This window comes from Dasypus novemcinctus, chromosome X (assembly GCF_030445035.2).
Source record: "Dasypus novemcinctus isolate mDasNov1 chromosome X, mDasNov1.1.hap2, whole genome shotgun sequence".
NCBI classification, from domain to species: Eukaryota; Metazoa; Chordata; class Mammalia; order Cingulata; family Dasypodidae; genus Dasypus; species Dasypus novemcinctus.
The window spans coordinates 107,282,080-107,299,014 of NC_080704.1; the positions used below are offsets into that span (position 1 = coordinate 107,282,080).

A 16,935-nucleotide genomic window follows, 5' to 3' on the forward strand; every position below is an offset into this window, starting at 1 on the left:
CATGAAATTATGAATTGGCAAATTGTTATGTGCTGTAATTCATTCCAATAAATGTGAAGAATTCACAAATAGAAATTTGATTATCTAGAAAGAATTATGGCCTAAATGGAAATTAAGTAGCTAAACCAATAATTTATTTCATTCTTAGAGAGTATTGTTTCCAATAGTTAGAGCTGTAATATAAAAATTATGAAGTACCTCTTTTAATTGCATCACACAGGTAAATTTTGTGACTGATGTTTCCGTGCTGTTTTTATCTTAAATTATGGATGGGAGGGGGCACCATAGTCTTTCCAGTGCTTGGAGCCTCTAAATGTTGTAATCAGGCTCTGACAGCAGGTGTGCCCTTAACTCCCCTCTACTAACATGGACAGAATCCATTGGTAACTGGGCTCATAACCTGGTTTGGCAATCAATCAAGGGATGAAGGGCAGTAGAGAAGGGGTGGTGCGCTTCCAGGCACAAGGAGTGTTTTCGGGAGGGGGGTGCCAATGATGGAGAGGAGGGTTTTAACTTGGGCCAAGATCACACCGTGCACACTCCAATGCTGTTAGGCCTTGTTGACAGAGTTGCTCAGAAGGTGGACAGAAAGTCTCTGATGCCCTCCCTGCATTAGGTGTCAGCCATAGCCTTAAAATATTTTAAGGGCTTGGAGATTGTGGACGGCTGCCTGTCACAATACTCAAACGGGCATTTGGTAGTGTGCACAGGAGCAGGAGGAGTATGTTAATTTTGGACCACAAGCCAGGAGGAAGAAGAAAATCCTCTGCCTTTCAGCTGAGATTAAGAAGGCAAAGCAAGCTGGACTAGAAAAAGTGAATTTGGAAGCTGTTTGCAGAGAAGTCCTACTGGAAAAACAGACTGCCCAGTGGAATAGAGGTTAGCTTGGGAGAAAAGGGTGGCCATATTTGTAGCTCTTAGGAAACAAGGCAGGGCCATGCAGCCAACAAAGTAAGACTAGAGGACTAAACGTTGACGGGGATGTGATTTGGCAGCAACCGAAAGTCTCCTGTTGGCCATCCAAGGCCATCCAAGGGTCTCTGAGGCCTTCCAAGGCACTGGGGCCCGGGAAGAAGCAGAAGCCCTGGTCCCAGTCGGAGGATTCCTCAGAGGTGGTCTGGGAATCTGGTAGGCACCCGAAACTGCTAGACAGCCTTAAGTATGGAGTGGATGGTACAAGAAGGGAAGCAATAACTCACTTGGAACTCCTACTCTGGTGGGAGGGAGAATAAATAAAACAAATCTATGCTTCATTGGAGGGCAGCAGTCAGAAGGCAGATTGCTGCAAAGACTACCACTGCCCAGGACACAGTGGTCCCAAGCAACATCCCAGGGAAGCCAGGGGAAGGCACGGGGCACAGAGGCAACACCGCCCAGGGGAAGCAGAAATGCTTACTGTGTTTGCCATGGGTTTGAAGAAGAGGACCATTTCTTGACAGGTCAAAAGCATGTAGGAAACTTGGCTTTGAAGATGCATGAAGCTAAGGCTTGCTGGATACGTTGGTTTAGGGAGGAGATGTGGCACAGTGAGCTGAACCTGGCGTGATTCAGTGCACATGGGCTCTCCCTTTCCTTGCAGGGTTGCTGGGACCTTGGATGAAGAGTATGGAGGTATCTTCCAATGGAGGGGCAGGCCACGGCCATGCCAAGCACCCTCAGCATCTGCCCTACCACCTCTCTGGGGAGTTATGTAGTATGGAAGACTCCACTGTCCCTTTCTTGGATCCTACCCAAAGCAGGGACCAAACCTACTCATTCTGCCAGGAATTTGTGCATGGGATGGCAACGGAGGGGGGTGGATAGTGGAAGTAGATTTAACAGCTGCTTGGCAGGTAAGCTCGAACTACACATGGTAGGCACCCAGAAAATTGCAAGGATTGTGGTTACAATTATAAACTTTTGAATGCAGGGGCACTTGCCGCCCAGGATGTGTAGACAAGCCCTGAAGATACTGATCTTCCTCTCTAGTCTGGAAGTCAAGGAAATACACCTTTACTGAAGGATTTCTGTTCCCCAGGCACTGTGCTGGTTGCTTCTCTATCAGTCCTCCTAGTGTTCCTTCTTAATCCCCCTCCTACCCCCACTCCCAACCTATTCTTGAAGCTTTCATTGAATATCAGAGACATTTCAAACTCCGTCTCCTGTGGGTACTGGCAAGCAAGCATTTGTCAGTGAGCAAGTACCCCAGTTAGTTAGTGTGTGTTTTGTCTTTCTCTTCATGAAGGCTGTTAACTCAAGGACAAGGACCATGTCTCTTTTTGCCAATCAAAGCACACAACTTTATTGATGATACACATAAATGTAGACTTGGGTGGATGAGGTTAAATCAGTACAGTTGGTAAAAGGGGAGTGGATATTTTTTTTGATGAATAGCTTCACCATCAATCAGATCACATCGAAGAAAGGGTAAATTTTTTAAAAAAGCAGTAACAAATGCATTTTTAGCACAAATTCTGATATGTGTCTGGTCTCCACAAAATGGTCCACCTTAAACAGGGAGACCAATACAGGCACCAACATCACTCATGTTGCTATGATGTTCTTTATCCATAATTGGCAGCTGAAAGGATCCCTTGACCACTACCACATGAGGACGACTGGTAGAGAGTAATTTACAATGTGCATTGCCTCCTGACTGTAAAACCAAGAAGTTACTGACAGCTCTGTGGGAATCCCTGCCTGGCCAGGAAGAGTGTGGTCCTCGACTTAGCAACTTTAATTTTCACCCAATCCAAACATGTGGTGATTGGTTAAGGCTGGATCTTCAATAGCACCCTCTGCAGATTCTTTGAATGAGAACACAAGTAAATGTTTCAAACAGGTTTTGCATGGTTTCAGTCCCTTTTTGTTTGAGATGGTCATTTAAGGGGCAAGGATGTCCAGGAGAATGTCTCTGTTTCCATTTTGAATAAAGAGGGACATGAATGAGAACAGCATTTGGGCACCCAGCAATTCCCCTGCCAAGGCTGCCTTTTCAGACAAACCCATTAGCAGTTTCAAAACCTGAACCTTAGCACATCCACATCCCTCTGATATCAAAGGAAACTTCAAGTCTGCAACGGACTTGGCAAGCATGTTATTAATAACTGTCATGCTTATTAACAAGTTTAATCCCGCCTGCTGCAGAAATGAGTCACAGCAACGTGACACAGTCTCCCGACACACTTCACTGATGTACATCTTAATTTGGACCTGATTTTCAACATTCACATTCAAGTTATACAGAGAACACATTGCCTTCTCCTTAACAGTGGGCCTGGGAGTGGGGATTATGTTTCTAACAACTTGGAAGCTGGCCAAAGGACTGTTGATTTTGTGGCTAGATGAAAAACCAGCTTCCTTGGACTGAGTAAAGAGCATTTTTACCTGAATGAAAGGACACTTGGAGAGATCAAGAACAGTACTGATATTATTAAATCTTTGAGCACTCCAAGTATTTTTATGTCCATAGGGGGATGGGCGCTCTTTTATTAGATATGTTCGGTTGGCTTTGCCCCCACCTGATGGCCTGTCCTCGCTTCCACCTGGGGCCCCAGGTTTAGTCCAGTCCCCATCCTCACTCCAGGGCCGAGCCATAGTTGTGAAATCAACCCACATCTTGGGGTCCTCCTCATCCAGTTCCTCATCTTCATCCCATTCCTCTTCCTCCTCCTCCAGCTTGTCACTGTCATCTCTTCCTATGGTCAGTTTGTAAACACAGTAGCAGGCACCAGCCCCAATCATCAGTCCTGCTGCCATCCAACCCACTTCCCGAGCCCGGCCCATGCTCAAGTTCGTGTCAGCCTTGGGAATGGACAGAAGAGGGATTTACTCAGCCTGATTGCAGAGGCCTCTTAGGTAGTTTTCGGTCTCTCACAGGCTCCTGTCGCTGTCTTTTGATGAATCTATGGGTGAAAAAGAGTATTAGGGATTTGGATGGTGCCTGGGTGTGCGCCTTATCAGCTCGACAGTAGAGGTAGAGTTCTCAGTGAGAAAGGAGGATTATTAGCAAACTGTTTCTTTGTTCCTTTCTTGTACCCCCGATCTACTTACAGGGCCCACCATTTGTCTTCTAGGTCCCACAGAGAATGACTAGAGATAGGTTTGAACTATGGCAGCCAGGAGAGTGAAAGGGAGCAGCAAACCCTCATATAATCTCTTCCACCGATTCCCACCCTCAAAGATTCACAGGGAATTTAACCCACCAACCTCTACCAATGCCGGGGATAAAGTCCTTCTTCTTCCCCTGTCTTCAGTTGTTAGTGCTCCCTACATGGTGAAAGATGGACAATCTGGCAGAAGGACAGATAGAAAGGAAGATAGGCAGCAATGGAGAACTCAAAGTGTAATGGATGGATTAGCACACAGGATATAGTCCCAAGGCCTGCTTTTCTGAATTCTAGGCCCTGAGTTTAAAGAACTTCCCACACTCTACCTACTTTCCTATCGCAGGCTCGCCGCCCCCCCCGCGCTCTCCTCCCCGCCTTGTTGTCCGCCATTTCCCCAGCAAAGGCCGCCACACCCCTTTTCCTGCACTGAAATGGGAGAGGGTGTGGAGGAAAGAGCCAGGATAGGGCGACTAGGACCTGGCCCGCACAGATCCCAGCCCCCTGCTATCCCCGCCCAGGGTCTCAGGTTAATCCCACCTTCACACCGTCCTGCACAGTTCCAGGGCAGTTTGCTCCTTCCCTCGTCGCAATTTGAACCGCGACCTACAAACCTGCAGACTGGAGACAGAGAGGGCAGAGAGCTTGGTGGTCAGACCATCACTCGGGACAAGGGTGCACTGATCGTGAAACCTTTCTTTCCTCAGACTCTCTGTAACCACCACCCACTCCCCCACCCCCACCCCCACCCGAAGCCCGCCAGTTCTCTCTACTAAAATGGGCAGAGGACACGGGGTGGGAGAGGGTATTTATAAAGTAGGCGAGGAGGGGACATAGTCCCGACTGGACCAAACCGCAGCGCTCTTGTCCCTTTCCCACCCTCACTTCTCACCAAGCAGCACCCACCCTTACACCGACCTGCACGTTGTGGTTAGTTTTCTTCTTCCTTCACCCGCCTGCAGAGTAATAGGTGACCGGTACCCAGACGGAAGCGACTAGCAGGACTTCGGTTCTCGGCAGCTCTTGTTCACGTGACTACCACGTCACTAGTGAGCTCTGGCCCCCAATTTCCACTCCCATAAGCAGTGCGGCAGGCGCCAGCTCGCCCCGTACCTCCCTCCGTCACACTGGGCCCTGCCGCTCTTTTCCTCTTAAACAATACCAGTTACCAGAAATGGCCTTGTTTCTCTGGAGTTTGAATTAGCCCTTTTCTAATTACAGGAAGGGGCAGCATCTTTTCCTGTGGTTACCGTTCATTTAATTCTTGGGGAATTGTCTCACATGTTCCTAGGCTCTGAAACTCCTGCATCCCACCTTAAATTTTTTTCACTCTCTGCATCAAAATGGGGGAAAGGGGGAGGTGAGCAGAAAAGAAAGCCAAAGTATTAGTGTGAATTTAATTAAAAAATATATTTGGGTTCTATTTCATTTTTTATTGACTCAAGCTACACTGTTATTGTAATCAGAAAATACAGTAATTCTATTTTCATTTGGGGAAAAAAGGATTCAGGTAAAAGGTAAAAAGGTATATAAGATAAGCAAGATTTCCCACTTAATAGGGAGGTCTCATTGACTGAATTAAGTTAATATATACCACATTGGAAATATTTCCTTCTGACTGCAAAGGAAATATCAGCCTTCATACAACACATTAAAAAGAAAAAGAAAAATCTGCACAAATGAAACTAATGTGCTTTCAATATCAGTTATAAATTAATGGACAAACAAATCTATAATGAGAAGATAAGTGTTCCAATCACAACTATTTTAGAAAAATGAACCACTGTGCCTTTCTTTATCCTGGCTGAACTCGTGGTATTAGATAGCAGTCTTTTGAGAGCTTCTTCATAGACAACTGTTGGATGCCTTCCACTCTGACTTCAAAGGACAAAGTTTATGAAGATCTTCAACTCCACATGAATCTAGCATAATACATATTCAGTAACTTCATAGATGAGTCCGTTTTCTATTCAAAGAGCTTTATTTAAATTCTGTTCAGAAGTTTCAGAGGGCAACCCATAAATCATCCAGAAATTAGAGAATTCCCTGTCATCCCACTGATGGAAATGAAGCTTATCGGGTGGGGTTTTCATTCCATCATGGCATTTGTGGGATATCTCCAATATGGGTGGTTCATGTACTGTACATCACCCTAGCAGTGGCTAGTGTTTAGCATTTTCCAGTGGAGATGGTGGTGAGGGTCTATGTGTGACTGTGAACCACTGCAACACCCCGTGGATGTGAGTGTCATTTTCCCCTCACCAATAGGACAATGTACAGGATCCCAAGCAACCACCAGGACAAAGAGGTTTTTTCGTTTCCTTCCCTCTGTTCCAGTCTCACTGCACCAACCATATCACCATACAAGCCCCTCAGAATAATCTCAGAACTCAGGAATGAAATATGCAGAAGTTAGTCCCCAGATATCCACCTGTCCCTGCCAGGCAGTCATACTCTAAATATAGACTCTCTAGGCAGCCTTTCTCTCAGAAGGTTGAAATATGACACCCTAGGAAGAGGCTCCCCCTGTGAGGGGCCCTTGTGCAGGACAGGCTTGTCCAGGAGGTAAGCAAGGGAGCCCACAGGGCCATGCTGGTGAATATTACAGTCAATAACATTCATAAATTTCCAGTTTTCCCCAAACTTTTCTCTCACCAATTTATACCCCATCTCTCCTAGACCAGTACCACATTTGTTCCCTCATCATTACACTGTTCTTTTCATCACTCTTTATTCAATTCTCCTAGACAAATGAATTCTATTTATGAAGGTTTACTAAGAGAACTTTCAGATTCAACAGTTATTTATTCAGGTTTTGACTAGTAGGTACTTATATAAGTGAATTTTATTTGTTTCAAATATATACATAAGGAATATGTAAAGAAAAATAAAAGTAGTTACCTTGGTGTCATAGGTATGGCTCTACAATAAGGGCACATTTTCACAACACTTAGCCAGATTTCAAGGACTCCAATCTCTCCTCTCTAGTATAAAATATATCCCCTTCCTTGGTGTAGTCCTCAATTTTCCCAATGCATACCTTTCCCACCATTGTTAGTCTACCAGAACTTTCCTGATCTGAAACTTGCTGAATTCCTGAGCAAAATGACCTTTTCAGTTGTCTCACATGTTTGTAACTCTGACCCACAATTCCAACCAAGGAAGCTGTGGATTAATATTTAAAAACTATTTTGCTCTCCATTATACATCTTCCAACAAATATTTTTTAAGGACTTACCATGTACCTTGCCTACTGTTTCAAAAGTGAAAAAGGAAAACCTTTACGTAACTCCTCAGACAAGCCTGCCTAAATGTTCTTGACCTGTAAAAGACTATGGGAAACCACAGCTTAAAGGAAGCTTTTGGTTTAAATCTGTATTGTCCAAATGTGATATGTAACTTTAAATTGCCCCAAAACAAAAAAGAGATAAGCAGGTAGTAACACTGATAGAATTGTAGAGGGTGAGAAAAATAAATTATAGAGGATTATTTTGAAAAGCTATATTACTTTTCTCACTATAATATTCTTAAAGTTCTCTGCTTGCAACAGACCAAAAGCAAATCTGGTTAACTTAAACAGCAAGGGAAAGATCCTCTAGAGTAGGAGGATCTCTGAGGCTTCTAGGTAGCAGAAATTAATAGATGGTTTCTTTAGTATGTCAGGATGTCATAATTCCACCAATTTTCAGAATTTTTTTTACTGCCCAAGATTCAAATTTAAGAGTGTATATAGCTGGCCTCTTTCAGGCCATATGCCCACCTTTTTGCTTGGGAAAATGAAAAGATATGTAAAATGTGAAATGAATTTCTTTTCTTTTCCCAGAGAGAAATGTAAACTGTTTCATATCTTGTTGTTACTGATTTGTAGTAGCTCTTTAACTACTTTGGATATTAATCATTTGTCCAGATGAGGCTGAGGTGCCGGGAGCCTATTGATCACAGCTTGTCTTAGTTTTAATTTCCCCTTAACTGAGTGTTGGACAGGTGAAATTCTGAAATGATGATGCACAGAGTTGTTCTTCGAGCCAAGGCCAGGTGGCTTCCTTGACAGGATTCCACAAGGTTACCTTGATAGCTCAGGGTCTTGTCCTCAGCATTGCATGATCTATCCCTGATTGGGTCTGTATGCTGAGAACAGATGTCTCAGTCAAGGATGACCCCAATTCACTGAGATGTACATCTAAATCTAGATTAAAATGCTTTAACCCAAGGATCTCTGCATTCTCTCCCTGTAAGGAGACCAGAAGGGAAGATAAGTCTCAACAGAACTGACAATTGAATAATTTACCCTGAAAATTCAACTGTTATGAGTATTGGAGGTTTCTTTCAGTTTAACTAGACCATTCTCTCCCTATAGGCAAACTACTACTTGGGAAGTCACATCTTCAGAAGGTCACTTGGTGAGCTTGCAGTCAGAGCAAGGGCAGTTGACTCACCTTAGGAAGTGGCTTTCAGCTAAGGAAGCTGGGGATGGCTCTGCCAAGGACAGTTAAATGTTCCATTTGTCCTAGCCAAAACTCCCTCTCCCCAAGACAGTAGTTGGGTGAGAATTACTAACACTTTCCTCTGACTCTCATTTTCTTATATTTCTGTGCTTTAATAAGCTCCTTGGCATGATCTTTCTCTAAACACAGAAACATGTAGTTGGATTGGTTTCTGTTTACTAAATTTCAATCATATCCTAGTACTGCCTCCCAGAAGTTACTCAGATATGAATTTCCTTGGAGATATGCCTGTTCACACACTCTCCAGTCTCTTGAACTACTCCTGTATTGACTGTAATTATACTCCAATACCAACCTTATATACAAACTATTAGGGAGTATCCCACCATAGACCCTGTGTTCTGACATTATTTTATTATTTCTCCATTAAATATAGTTAACTAATTGGTGACAGTTGTTTCATCAAGCTCATCACTCCAGTCAATAGAATGGTTTCAAACTGATCACTAGATGCAGAGATTAGCCAATTTTGTTTTGGTCTCAGTGTTCTGGTAATCCCTACTTCATTTAAAGATGATATTAACTACTTGTACCTAGGGACATTTTGTAATATTCTTTTTTATGTCACTCACTTGGACAGTGTGCATGGATTTTTACCTTATAGGTACCCTCCAAGAAATTGTGATTTCTACTCAACCTTTTCTGTTTTACTGGCTTCTGTGGTCTCAATGCCTCTTCTTCGTTAAAAAATTCAGGTGAAAGTCTATTGCTCTACAATTTAGAAGACTGGGTTTAGTAAGAAGATTTATAAATTTTCAGGCACACTGATTAGCAGATTCAGGGTTGTGTTATGTGTCAGGGACCAGAAAACATCAAGACTGTTTTGAGTGAATTGTGCAACGCTCCACAGGAAGTGAGAAAATGTGGGATTTTTAAAGGCCTGATATCACTTAATGACAGTCTCCTACCTCCTCATACTTTTACTCAAACGAAAATAGCTTTATTGTATTTTTTCCCACAAAAAGAATGGAGGCTTGCAAAAGAGGGTGGGTCAGAGAAAAAAGAAACAAACAAAACCAAAAAGGTATTAAGAAAGTAAAAACCACACTGTCACTCTCACTCCAGGCCTCCTTTTTGATGACTTGTTCATTTCAGATCTAGGACTAGATTTCAGAGGAAATGGTAGACATCAATAGCTAGGAAGGGAGGAGGTGCAGGGAGAGGCTGCTGTCCCAGAAGCCTAGGGAAGGAAGAGGCAAATTTTCAAAAATGTTCAAGTGGCTGGGAGGGAGACCCAGGGGAAGATGCTGTCCCTTTCTGGTGATCAGAGGAAGGTAAATACAACTCCGGTGAGATGGGATTATGAAGAGGAAAGAGTGACAAGGCCCGGTTTGGGGGAGGGAAAGGAGAGGGGCGGGCCCTCTTCTGCCGCACTGCTGGTGGGAGGGGAAATTGGGGACCCGAGTTGGTGGATGACGTAGATATCACGTGATCAATAGCTGACGTGTGCAGAAGTCCTTCTTGCCCTGGTCGTCGTTCCTGTCTGTCCAAGTACCAGTTCCCATTTGACCTGAGGGCCAGTGGGCCTGCGGCAGAGGGAAGAAGAAACAGGAAAAGGTAATTGTCCCGGATCCCTTTAGGTCAGTGCCTGGGAAATTCCGTAAAGCGGGGGTGGTAGAGGGCGCAGGGCGGAGACCGTCGCGGGTCTTGGGGCGCCTCCGTCCGTCTCTCCCACTCGCTGCCGGCTTTCCAAGACATTATGTCCTGACCGCAGCCTATTTCAATGCTGCGAAACAGTGAGCAGGGGAATGTTTGGGGAGGAGTCCAAAGAGGGCGCTGAGGCCCGTAATCCGGAAAGGGAGCTGTGGCCTGGGTTTTGGTCCCCCAGTTCACCAGGAGAGTGACGATGGGAAAAGGCTGGGTTTGGGGAGGGAGGTAAGGTGCAAAGTGGTGTGTCAGTGGAGTAGTAAAGATGGGAAACCTTTAACAACCAGGCCTCTGAAATAGGAAAGAGTTTCATGTTCTGGGGACTGATCCCTCCACCGAGAGCTCTGTAGCGGCTGTTTCTCATCTTTTTGCCTTTGGCTGTGTCTTCTGGACCGTGGCTCTGGGTCTAGTGGGCCCCAGCCCTCTTTTGGGTGGCCGGTCTTTCTGTAGGTTGCTGTACAACGCCAGGAAAGAGAAGAGGAAGGAAATTAAGCTCTATTGGTGAAGGTCAATTCGAGGGTAAGATCATCTGGAGACCCCTGGAGGGGCGGGGGTGAGGTTGGGGAAGAAACAGAGATGGCAGTAATTTAGGCTCACGTCTGAATCTGTGTTTCTCACACTTCCCCGACTGTTGTGAAATGGCGTGCTTTGGAGGGTGGAGGTGGGGGAAGAAGAGGATGACAGGAGAGAAAACTATCAGATAGTTTGTTCATAATTCTCTCTCATACAGCAGTTAGTCTCCATGTCTTCGATCTGTCATCCTGCAGGTCTGCTGTAGCAGGTGGCACCACTTGAAGGAGGGAGGAGGAAGTTTTCCGGATCCGTAGAGGTCGGTGTGGGTGTGGGGGCTGCCTGGAATCGGGGAGGGGTTGGAGATCAGCCCAGGTTTGGACAGACTCATCTGCTCCTACCTTATTTTCCTTACATGCCTCCCATTTCAGGCTAAGGAAGAATCAGGCATGTGCCTGATTTATTGGGACAGAGGTTTAAAAAAAAACAACAAACAACAGCAACAACAACTCTGACAACCGGGATCATGAAACAGGAAATCAACACTTGAGCAGGTCACTTAGGCATTCATCAGGCTCTCAGTCCTCACTGCTCTGGTCTCTCTGCAGATCCGGAAGGTTGTTGGGCGTGGCAACTTCCAGGGGAGGGAAGAAGGAAAAAATTGCCCAGTCTTGTGGAGGTTAGTGCAAGGGTGCTACTCCCTGGAGATGCATGAGATTGGGTGGCTAAGACCAGCAGAGTTTATGGACTCCATTGCCTTTATCCAGGCTTGGGGTTGGGGTGAGCTGGGGCTTTATGGAGAGGCGAAATGAGAATAGAAGAGTTTGTTAACAACCTACATTTCCCACCAAGCACTCAATTTTTACTCTCAGCAGAGAAACTCAAACCCCATTTCCTTCCTCCATGCCAGGTTTACCTCCAGTGTCAGCTATTGTGGCCTTGAAGTGACTGAAGATCACCACTCTCCACAGGCCTGCTCCCAGGCCCACAGCCATCTTCCCCCAGTTCGAGTGACTGCTCTGTTCCTTGGTCCCTGCTGTTGTCAGGGACGATTGCATGGGCTACGCCAGGAAAGTAGGCTGGGTGACTGCAGGACTGGTGATTGGGGCTGGTGCTTGCTATTGCATTTATAAACTGACGCGTGGAAGAAAACAGAACAAGGAAAAAATGGCTGAGGGTGGATCTGGGGATGTGGATGATGCTGGGGACTGTTCTGGGGTCAGGTACAATGACTGGTCTGATGATGATGATGACGACAATGAGAGCAAGGATATAGTATGGTACCCACCTTGGGCCCGGATTGGGACTGAGGCTGGGACCAGAGCCAGGGCCAGGGCCAGGGCCAGGGCCAACCGGGCCCGTCGGGCTGTTCAGAAACGGGCCTCCCCCAATTCAGATGATACTATTTTGTCCCCTCAAGAACTGCAGAAAGTTCTTTGCTTGGTTGAGATGTCTGAAAAGCCTTATATTCTTGAAGCAGCTTTAATTGCTCTAGGCAATAATGCTGCCTATGCATTTAACAGAGATATTATTCGTGATCTGGGTGGTCTCCCAATTGTTGCAAAGATTCTCAATACTCGGGATCCCATAGTTAAGGAAAAAGCTTTAATTGTTCTGAATAACTTGAGTGTGAATGCCGAAAATCAACGCAGGCTTAAGATATACATGAACCAAGTATGTGATGACACAGTCACTTCTCGTTTGAACTCATCTGTGCAGTTGGCTGGACTAAGATTGCTTACAAACATGACTGTTACTAATGAGTATCAGCACATCCTTGCTAATTCCATTTCAGACTTTTTTCGTTTATTTTCAGCAGGAAATGAAGAAACTAAACTTCAGGTTTTGAAACTCCTATTGAATTTGGCTGAAAATCCAGCCATGACTAGAAAACTACTCAGGGCCCAGGTACCATCTTCACTGGGTTCCCTCTTTAGTAAGAAGGAGAACAAAGAGATTATTCTTAAGCTTTTGGTCATATTGGAGAATATAAGTGACAATTTTAAATGGGAAGAAAATGAACCTACTCAGAATCAATTCGGTGAAGGGTCACTCTTTTACTTGTTAAAAGAATTTCAAGTGTGTGCTGATAAGGTTTTAGGAATAGAAAGTCACCATGATTTTTTGGTGAAAGTAAAAGTTGGAAAATTCATGACCAAACTAGCAGAGCATATGTTCCCCAAAAGCCAGGAATAAATCTTGATTTTGCAGTGTAGAAGCAATACACATTGTAAACTATTCCTTTTCTCCACCTTATTTATATGGTAAAGGAATCCTTTCCTTTGCCAGGTTTGAATAATGAATTCATATTGTATCATTAATGCTGATATTATACAAGTTGGTTTTTAGGTTGAAGCTGGATGAATGAATGTTACTACTTATTCTGAAAACACGTTTATTGCTTTTTATGTCACTGCCTAGATTGAAATATTTTTACTATTTCCTTCTGCATAAGTAAGTGACTGACAGTGAAACAATTAGTCGCAAGTAAGCTCCCTTCTGTCATTTGCATTGACTTCTTTTGTGTTTGTCATCAATAAAGTTGTGTGTTGATGCTTGAAAGAAATGAAAAAAAGAAAGAAAGAAATGATCCCTGTCCTTCGGTTTATAATCTAGTTGAAGAGAAGAAACAAAAAGATAATAGAATAGCTTCAGATTGTGCTCAATATCAAATGTGGGAAGAGGATGCAGAGATTTCTGTGGGTTACAGTAGTCAGCTAAATCTTCATAGAGAAGGTGGCCGTTTAAAATGTTTCATGAATGGAGTAGTGTGGTTAGGGCATTCCATGAAATAGGGATGAGGGGGGGAATAGTGTGAGAAAGACATGGAGGTAGAACTCTACTCCTGTGGCAGTGAGATCGGTCTGCCTTGAGTGGAGAGTGTGGGGAGTAGGAGTAGAACACATTTGGAAAGTCAGTTGAGGCCATTTTGTGCAGAACTATTTGAATATTATCTCACTGAACTTCAGAATCTTTAAACATGTTTGCTTTTTTTACTAGAAAGAGAAAGTGAGGTCCAAATGAAAATCCCTCTCTCTTCTACTGTGCTATGTTAGCAGGGGTGTCACAAAATTGACCCTTTCTAACCCTGGCAGTGGGAATGAGTTTACTCTGGCAAAAAGTTTGTGGAGGGCTATTTGGTAATATATATCATAATCCTTAAGATACATAGAGCCTTTGACTTATAGGAATTTTCCTAAGGAAATAATTGAATCATTGGTTAAAGACTGTATGTAGAAGGCTGTTCATCCCAGCACTGTCTGGAATAGTAAAGGTTGGAAACAACCTATGTGTCCAGCACACCAGATTGGTTGTATAAAGGATGGAATATTTACGGTGCATTATGATAAATATATTTATAGAGATCTGTATTGCCAGGGAAAGATATACAACATGCATTGTTAAGCGAAAAAGGTAAGTTCATGGCAGTATTCATGGTATGATTCCATTCTTTGAGAATAATAAAATGTATGTTTAAATACACACAAAAAACTCTGGAATTAGATACCCAAGTGGTAACAGTGGTTATCCTTAGGTGAAAGGATAATGAGTGATTTTTACCTCTTTACTTTTTATTCGTCTATGTGTTCTTATTTATTGAAAATGAATATTAATTTTAGGACATATTTGAAAAAGAAAAGTTTGAGGAATGAAGCAAGTGATTGATTAGAACATTGATTAGAACATGACTGAATGGAAAAATATTTAAATTAAAACTGAAATGATAAAAGAGAGATGAAGATGGGGCTTGTCATGAGGATTAAATGAGGTAATACATATAAAGTACTTCCAATATTTTGACATGTAATAGCTAATCAAGAAATGTGAGCATCCTTAATTCCCTAAACTGAAAAGTTGATAGCTTTTTTTTTTTGGTTGATCTTTGTTTTGCTGGGGCATTCTGCCATGTGTTGGTGTCATTTAATAAATAACAACAATAACAATAAAGGTTAGCATTTATTAAGTGACTTCTTTGTAGAGGCCTGTCATTCCTGCAGGGCAACTGTTAAAATAATTTCTTAAAAGAATAGAATTTTCTTTATTTTCTAAGGACATAAAGTATTTCCTCAGACATGATCTCACTAGCCTTCACGACATATTCCTAATTGGTTTGGAGGGCCACTTGATATTATTTCTTTTATATGAGGCCAGGGAAGAGTAAAATCCTCTGTTCATTTCTGGACTGGTTTTATCCTTAGGTCTCCATATACTCACTCTAATGTAATCTGTATTAGACAAAGGGATCAGGTACTGGTTGGCTTAAAGTTGTTGGGCATGATTACCCTATTCAATCATGCACATGTCGTGACTCATTTGACACTAGTTATAAGAGTGGAGTAAGGGAAAATGGAACTAATCTTTTTCTTCCTGTTGTTACGTAGGAGAAACAGGTTTAGAAGGGGAAGAGGGTGAATCCACTTTAAAATAAATTGAGTTTGAGTTACCTGTGGGACATACAGATAGGGACGCACTATTGCCATTTGAACGTATTGATCTGGAGCTCAGAGGACAGGACTGGGCTGCAAATAAGGATTTGGGAGCCATTAGAAGATGGGTGATAATTGAAGACATGGGAGTGGATGTGACTCCCCAGAGAAATATAGAGTGAGGGAATGGAGGGCTGCAAATAAAATTGTGTAAGGAATTGTGTCAGCTGTGAAGAAAAGCCCATGTTTGAAACTGTCTATTCTTCCCAGACATTTTTACTATCCATATACCTATATATTCTTTACATAAAATTGGATCATAATGTAGATAAATTTTCAGAACTTGATTTAAATTTTTTCCAATTTTTTTCCTGACAAAACTATTGTTGGAGATAATTGAGAAAATAGAGTCAATGAGTGCAAACTTGGCCCCAGACCCAGATATGCAGCTTGAACATCTAAAAAATTTTCAGTTCAAGGCATGTTTAACTTAAAGTTACTCAGTGACATTTATACCTAGGGTGAAAATGAAGTTAATTTCCCAGTAATAAAGAACCTTGAGGTGAGGCAGAAACACAGGCCTGACCAGCACCCATATGAACTGCCAGGTCTCTCTTACCCTCTTCTTACCTTGCACATTTGTCTTTATTTTTTTTTTAAGATTTATTTATTTATTTATTTCTCTCCCCTTCCCCGCACCCTGGTTGTCTGTTCTCTGTGTGTATTTGCTGCTTCATCTTCTTTGTCCACTTCTGTTGTCAGCGGCATGGGAATCTGTGTTTCTTTTTGCTGCGTCATCTTGTTGTGTCAGCTCTCCATGTGGGCAGCGCCATTCCTGGGCAGGCTGCACTTTTTTCGCACTGGGCGGCTCTCCTTACGGGGCGCACTCCTTGCGTGTGGAGCTCCCCTACACGAGGGACACCCCTGTGTGGCCCCGTACTCCTTGTGCACATCAGCGCTGCGCATGGGCCAGCTCCACACGGGTCAAGGAGGCCCGGGGTTTGAACTGTAGACCTCCCATCTGGTAGACTGGACGCCCTAACCACTGAGCCAAGTCCGCTTCCCCACATTTGTCTTTAATTCCTCCTCCTGGTAGATATTTTGTGCTAGTCTTTAGGGGCTGATGCTGACCCTACTAGTCTCCTTGTGCTTCGAAGTGGTGAAATCCTATGACCCCCTCCCATGCACCCTTTGCATGTCTTGACATTTCCATGACACTATCCCATGCACCAGAGGTCATTGAATACAGAAAAGCAATTTTTACTTTCTTCCATAATTATAGATTCTCTTTTTGATACTAGAAAAGATGAAATCTAGAGGAAATCAAATAAAGAAACCAAAATATAAAATATTTTGTAAATATTAAATTCACCTAAGTGACTTGGAGAATGATTCTTTATTAGCAGTTATTACTTATCATCACAATCATTACTTCTTGTTAAGCTTGTCTATACAATCTATAGCCAATAATTCAAAATGTTAAGTTGCACCTTGTCACATCTGGAAATTGAATAAATTCTGGGTGATTTTCTTTTGATATAAAATAAACCTTTATGTTATGAATGATCATACCTTGTGAATGTCAGTTTATGCAAAACATATATAATCACATTTGTTTTTGTGGATATGGCTATAATTGGGGAACTTACTATTGTATTAGTATGGCCATATTCAAGTTATTTTTCAGCTATTTCTATAACTATGGATAAGAGAAATCCCAGATATATTTGTTTTGGCTTAGAAGGAGAAAATTCGCTTCTG

At 43.0% G+C, this 16,935-nt stretch overlaps 2 protein-coding genes across 10 annotated transcripts; one reads left to right on the forward strand and one right to left on the reverse strand.

Annotated features, from left to right (window-relative positions):
• Positions 1-2,255: 2,255 nt before the first annotated feature.
• ARMCX6 (armadillo repeat containing X-linked 6) lies at positions 2,256-5,344 on the reverse strand. Of its 4 annotated transcripts, none has more exons than XM_004447587.5 (4): positions 5,004-5,344; positions 4,626-4,706; positions 4,189-4,271; positions 2,256-3,884 (listed from the first exon to the last, which is right to left on the reverse strand). In XM_004447587.5, the coding sequence occupies exon 4, from the start codon at positions 3,763-3,765 to the stop codon at positions 2,863-2,865; it is 903 nt and encodes a 300-aa protein (XP_004447644.1). In that variant the 5' UTR covers positions 3,766-3,884; positions 4,189-4,271; positions 4,626-4,706; positions 5,004-5,344; the 3' UTR covers positions 2,256-2,862. The 4 variants fall into 4 exon arrangements, with proteins under 4 accessions (XP_004447644.1, XP_012380862.1, XP_012380861.1 ...); XM_012525408.4 differs by having other exon boundaries at positions 4,189-4,248; positions 5,004-5,127; XM_012525407.4 differs by having other exon boundaries at positions 4,185-4,271; positions 5,004-5,127.
• Positions 5,345-9,992: 4,648 nt separating this feature from the next.
• Positions 9,993-14,715, forward strand: ARMCX3 (armadillo repeat containing X-linked 3). 6 transcript variants are annotated; one of them, XM_058291845.1, is made up of 5 exons: positions 9,993-10,147; positions 10,688-10,756; positions 11,005-11,066; positions 11,179-11,426; positions 11,658-14,715. In XM_058291845.1, exon 5 carries the CDS (start codon positions 11,804-11,806, stop codon positions 12,941-12,943), a length of 1,140 nt encoding a protein of 379 aa, XP_058147828.1. In that variant the 5' UTR covers positions 9,993-10,147; positions 10,688-10,756; positions 11,005-11,066; positions 11,179-11,426; positions 11,658-11,803; the 3' UTR covers positions 12,944-14,715. The 6 variants fall into 6 exon arrangements, with proteins under 6 accessions (XP_058147828.1, XP_004447647.1, XP_004447646.1 ...); XM_004447590.3 differs by having other exon boundaries at positions 11,356-11,426; XM_004447589.3 differs by having other exon boundaries at positions 10,014-10,147; positions 10,648-10,756; positions 11,356-11,426.
• The last annotated feature ends 2,220 nt before the right edge of the window (positions 14,716-16,935 follow it).